Source organism: Gigantopelta aegis, chromosome 11, assembly GCF_016097555.1.
Source record: "Gigantopelta aegis isolate Gae_Host chromosome 11, Gae_host_genome, whole genome shotgun sequence".
In the NCBI taxonomy this organism is placed as follows: domain Eukaryota; kingdom Metazoa; phylum Mollusca; class Gastropoda; order Neomphalida; family Peltospiridae; genus Gigantopelta; species Gigantopelta aegis.
Window position 1 is genome coordinate 7,371,167 of NC_054709.1, and position 5,239 is coordinate 7,376,405.

General features: G+C 36.5%; 1 protein-coding gene across 1 annotated transcript in view; it reads right to left on the minus strand.

Annotated features, from left to right (window-relative positions):
- Window positions 1–261: 261 nt before the first annotated feature.
- The window catches only part of LOC121385563 (EGF-like domain-containing protein 2), a 16,982-nt gene continuing 12,004 nt past the window's right edge, over window positions 262–5,239 (minus strand). The window contains exons 9-11 of the mRNA XM_041516286.1: window positions 4,529–4,694; window positions 3,075–3,207; window positions 262–731 (exon numbers count right to left, since the gene is read on the minus strand). Coding sequence (XP_041372220.1) covers window positions 487–731; window positions 3,075–3,207; window positions 4,529–4,694 — 544 coding nt within the window. The 3' untranslated portion in view covers window positions 262–486. The remainder of the gene's footprint in view (window positions 732–3,074; window positions 3,208–4,528; window positions 4,695–5,239) is intronic.

A 5,239-nucleotide genomic window follows, 5' to 3' on the forward strand; every position in this document is an offset into this window, starting at 1 on the left:
CGTCCCTACTGGGCTCGTGAATTACTTCTCACGAATCTACACCTCCTTGTACATTCTCCACTACGTGTGCCAACCGTAAAACTTAACAAAAAATCACTAGAGTTAACTTTAGGTACGATTTGTTCGTAGAACAGAGCCCTGGAAAATTAATACATTGTTCTGTTACGACACCCACTAAATGAGATGCTAGCTATGCGACTATACTTTAATGTGTGTATTATTTTTCTCCTTATTTCCCGAATTGTAAATGTCTTCTTGATATTTGCTTTCACGGGGACTATTTTAGTGGTAGCTGTATAGTGAATAGCATCTATAAAACAGCTGTTATTCAGATGCACGTTTAGGAGGTCGAGCGCTCGCGGTCACTCGGTCACTAGACTGGTTTTGTTGCGACCAAAGTTAAATGAATGCGATAAAATACGGTATGTTTGAAACCAGGAAAATTGTTCGCGAACGCTCGTCATCCTTTATATTATGGCGCTAACTTCAGTACCAAACTCTGATTCGAGGAAGGCGCATGTGCCCCGAGCTACCGGAAGTACTCGTTGACGACACATCCATTTGCGACGTGCTGGCGGAGGACTTGGTTTTCTGGTGAGTTTTTCTCCTCACGAGTACAAGAGTGAGACAACAGGTGGCGCACATTAGGATGATCACTGCGGAACTCAGAATGATGATCACGCTCAGTATCTCAGATATCTGCAGACATTCGTGCGCACGCGGAGGCGAAACTGAAATACAAAATGTCGGTTTTAATTGAGGAAAACGTGTCTACCCTTTTGTTACGATACATCTTGTTCCCAGAAGATGTTTTCTTCTTTTTTCTTCTTCTTCTTTTTTTTTTTTTTTTTTTTTTTTTTTTTGAGAAATGTCTATATAAATAAAAAATAAAAATTATTCATGTCATGTTTTGTTGCTTGTTTGCTTGGTTTTTGTTCTTGTTGGGGCAAAGGGGTTTTGGGGCTAGAGTTTTTGCTTGGGTTTTTTTGTTGTTGTTTTTTGTTGTTGTTATTTGTTGTTGTTGTTTGTTGTTGGGGTTTTTTTTTGGGGGGGTTAGGGGGGGTCTAAATATTACTAAGTACGTTCATGCATAATACAGCTAAAATAGTTGGGACAGGTAGGGGTGAATTTCGGTATAAATTCAAGTAAGAGTTTTGTATTCAGTTTATTATTGGTTTCAAAGAAGGATAATTTCGGGAAAGGCCCACATTTACGGTGTGAGAGTGTGTGTAACAATGCAGCTGTATGGACACGAACATTATGTTTTACTTTTTTATGCAATAGTATCATAGAACTGATAACCGAGCTAACCTTGACCATAAAATAGATTTTAAAAAATCATTAGGGGAAATCATAATGTATTGCTTAATTTCGACTACAAATATTTTAAAGCAGAATAAGTTTGCTTTATTAGCTGAAAGTGACTAACCCTAATTTTTATTTATTACTATTAGACCCATTTTTTATCATTAAAGGGACATTCCTGAGTTTGCTGTAATGTTTTAAGATGTTATCGACTAATAAAATATTTCTACGATTAAACTTACATATTAAATATATTTTCTTGTTTAGAATATCAGTGGCTGTATATTAAATGTGTTTCTGATCGTTCTAATATTTATACTAGGTTAATTTTCATTATATTTCCTAAACAATATTTTTTCGTACGTACGAAATTATTTGAAAACAAAATCCAGTTTGGGCTTCTTACAAATATTAAGACGACCAGAAACACAATATACAAACACTAATATTCTAAACAAGAAAATATATTTAATATGTAAGTTTAATCGTAGAAATATTTTATTAGTCGGAAACATTTTACAATGCAGCAAACTCGGGAATGTCCCTTTAAAATCAGATATTACTTATATATTTTATTGTTTAGATTATCTGTCTCCGAACATCCGAGTGATTCTGGTCATCCTGGTGTTTCTAACACCACAAAATACATTTTTCATATTCTTAAGGGCGGGACTTAAACCAGTGGTAAGGCATCCTCTTGACACGCTGTCGATCTAGGATCAATCCCCGTCGGTGGGCCCATTGGGCTATTTCTCGTTCCAGCCAGTGCACCAAGAGTGATATATCAAAAACCATCGTGTGTGTTATCCTGTCTATGGGATGGTGAATATAAAAGATCCCTTGCTACTAATGGAAAAAATATAGCGGGTTTCCTCTCTATGACTATATGTCAAAATTATCAAATGTTTCACATCTAATAGCAGATGATTAATAAATTAATGTGTTCTAGTGGTGTTGTTAAACAAACCACACTTTAATTGGTATCATATTCTTATAAACGCACGTGCGTCTGAGAAATAACGGTTTTGCAGTCTATTTTTAAAGGTATTTTTTCCCGTTTCAGCGAAGCAGATTCTTGTTTCACTCTGTTGTAACTTTATCCAAATGTGTTGCAGGACTGTAGCTTAACCAAACTGGGTGTCCATTTTGACGGTTTAAAACTAGGGTCTGCTATTTTAAAGGGACATTCCTGAGTTTGCTGCAATTATTAAGATGTTACCGACTAACAGAGACTTTTTAACGATTGTAATTGCATATCAAATATATTTTTCTGCATCAAATATTAGTGGCTGTATAATAAACGAGTTTCTGATTGTTCTAATATTTGTACTAGGTTAAATTTCATTTTATTTCCTAAAATATATTTTTTTCGTACGATACGAAATTATTTGAAGACAGAATCCAGTTTGGGCTTCTTACAAATATTAAGACGACCAGAAACACATTGAATATACAGGCACTAATATTCGAAACAAGAAAATATATTTAACATGAAAGTTTAATAGCATAAATATTTTATTAGTCGGAAACATCTTACAATGCAGGAAACTCGGGAATGTCCCTTTAAGAGAAACATTTTACAATGCAGCAAACTCGGGAATGTCCCTTTAAGAGAAACATCTTACAATGTAGGAAACTCGGGAATGTCCCTTTAAGAGAAACATCTTACAATGCAGGAAACTCGGGAATGTCCCTTTATGCTACTTGACTATGACTGTCATCTATAAATAGTATTGTAGCGCTATCATGGTGGTTAGAAAATGCCTTACCGGACTGAGTCGACGAGCTGCGCATGACGTCGGTGACGTAGAGGCTATCTTTAACAACCACGTGATCTTTTTTGCCAGATGGCGTCTCGCGCTTGCGCCTGCCTAATCCATTGAGTTCTCCGTTACAGGTTTTCTGTAAAAAAAAAAAAATAATAATATATTTAAAAAAATAATAATAATAAATAAATAACACTTCGTATGTTGTACTGGTTGAACCAAACATCCCAGTGCTCCATCGACCAGTTGGTGACGCGATGGTGTCAATCGATGGAAATGAAATGTTTTTATTCAACGACGCAGTCAACACATTTTATTTACGGTTATATGGCGTCGGATATATGGTTAAAGGGACATTCCTGAGTTTGCTGCATTGTAAGATGTTTCCAACTAATAAAATATTTCTACGATTAAACTTACATATTAAATATATTTTCTTGTTTAGAATATCAGTGTCTGTATATTCAATGTGTTTCTGGTCGTCTTAATATTTGTAAGAAGCCCAAACTGGATTTCGTCTTCAAATAATTTCGTACGTACGAAAAAAATGTATTTTAGGAAAGAAAACGAAATTTAACCCAATACAAATATTAGAACGATTAGAAACATGTTTAATATACAGCCACTAATATTTTATGCAGAAAAATATATTTGATACTTAATTACAATCGTTAAAAAATCTCTGTTAGTCGATAACATCTTAAACATTGCAGCAAACTCAGGAATGTCCCTTTAAGGACTACACAGATATTGAGAGAGGAAACCCACTGTCGCCAATTTCATGGACTACTCTTTTCGATTAGCAGCAAGGGATCTTTTATATGCACCATCCCACAGACAGGGTAGTACATACCACGGCATTTGGTATACCAGTTGTGGTGCACTGGTTGGAACGAGAAACAGCCAAAGGCCCACCGACGGTCAATCGATGGAGTGATGTAATGAGTTGGTTTGTTAGTTGTTTTGTTTAACGACACCACTGTAGCACATTGATTAAATTATCATCGGCTAATGGATGTGAAGCACATAGTCATTTTGATACAGTCATAGATAGGAAACCCGCTACATTTTTTTTTCCATTAATATGCACCATCCCATAAACAGGATAGCACACACCACGACCTTTGATTCGATCCCTGTCGGTGGGCCCATTGGGCTATTTTTCGTTCCAGACAGTGCTCTACAACTGGTGTGACAAAGTCCGTGGTATGTACTATTCTGTCTGAAAGATGGTGCATATAAAAGGTCTCTTGCTGCTAATCGAAAAGTGTAGCCCATGAAGTGGTGACAGCGGGTTTCCTCTCTCAATATCTGTGTGGTCCTTAACCATATGTCCGACGCCATATATCCGTAAATAAAATGTGTTGAGTGCGTCGTTAAATAAAACATTTCCTTCATTCCTTCCATTACAAAATCCTACATTAAATATAAATATAAGCTATAGCTAGTCTACTGACCGGGTCGCATCGTGTGTCCGTTGATTTGCAGACTCTGACTTTGCACTCGAACTCTATGATGTTTGTGTCGACAAACTTGAAGACGTCAAACTTGATGATGACGCCTTTCTTGGCGTCTTGTTCCATCTCCCCGCGCAGGATCTGATTGGCTCTGGGCTGCCGACAGCTGAGAAGAGAAGAACAATCATTGGTCAGTTTTATAGGTTCTGCTATACCATATAGAACACCAGAGGCACCAATGTTAACACTATCTAACGAACATGTTAACACTATCTCACTAACAATGTTAATACTATCTGACTGGCTCCGGGTTCCCAATAGCTGAGAAGAGAAAAACAGTCATTGGTAAGTTTTATAGGTTTACTATACCATATAGAACACCATAGGCAACAGTGTTAACACTTTCTGACTGGCTCCCGGCTCCCAACAGCTGAGGACCGAACAATCATTGGTCAGTTTTATAGTTATAACATATAGAACAACATAGGCAACAAATGTTAACAATCATTGGTCAATTTTGTAGGTTCTACTATACCATATAGAACACGATAGGCAACAATGTAAACATATATGGCTAAATATACTGTGCTCAATACATCTACCAATGTTTGAATTATGTATATATTACAACACCTCCCACAATATATTAACGGAAGAAAGTGCAGCCTATGAAGGGACTGTTCTGTGGTTGGAGCCATTGCTAGATTGTTT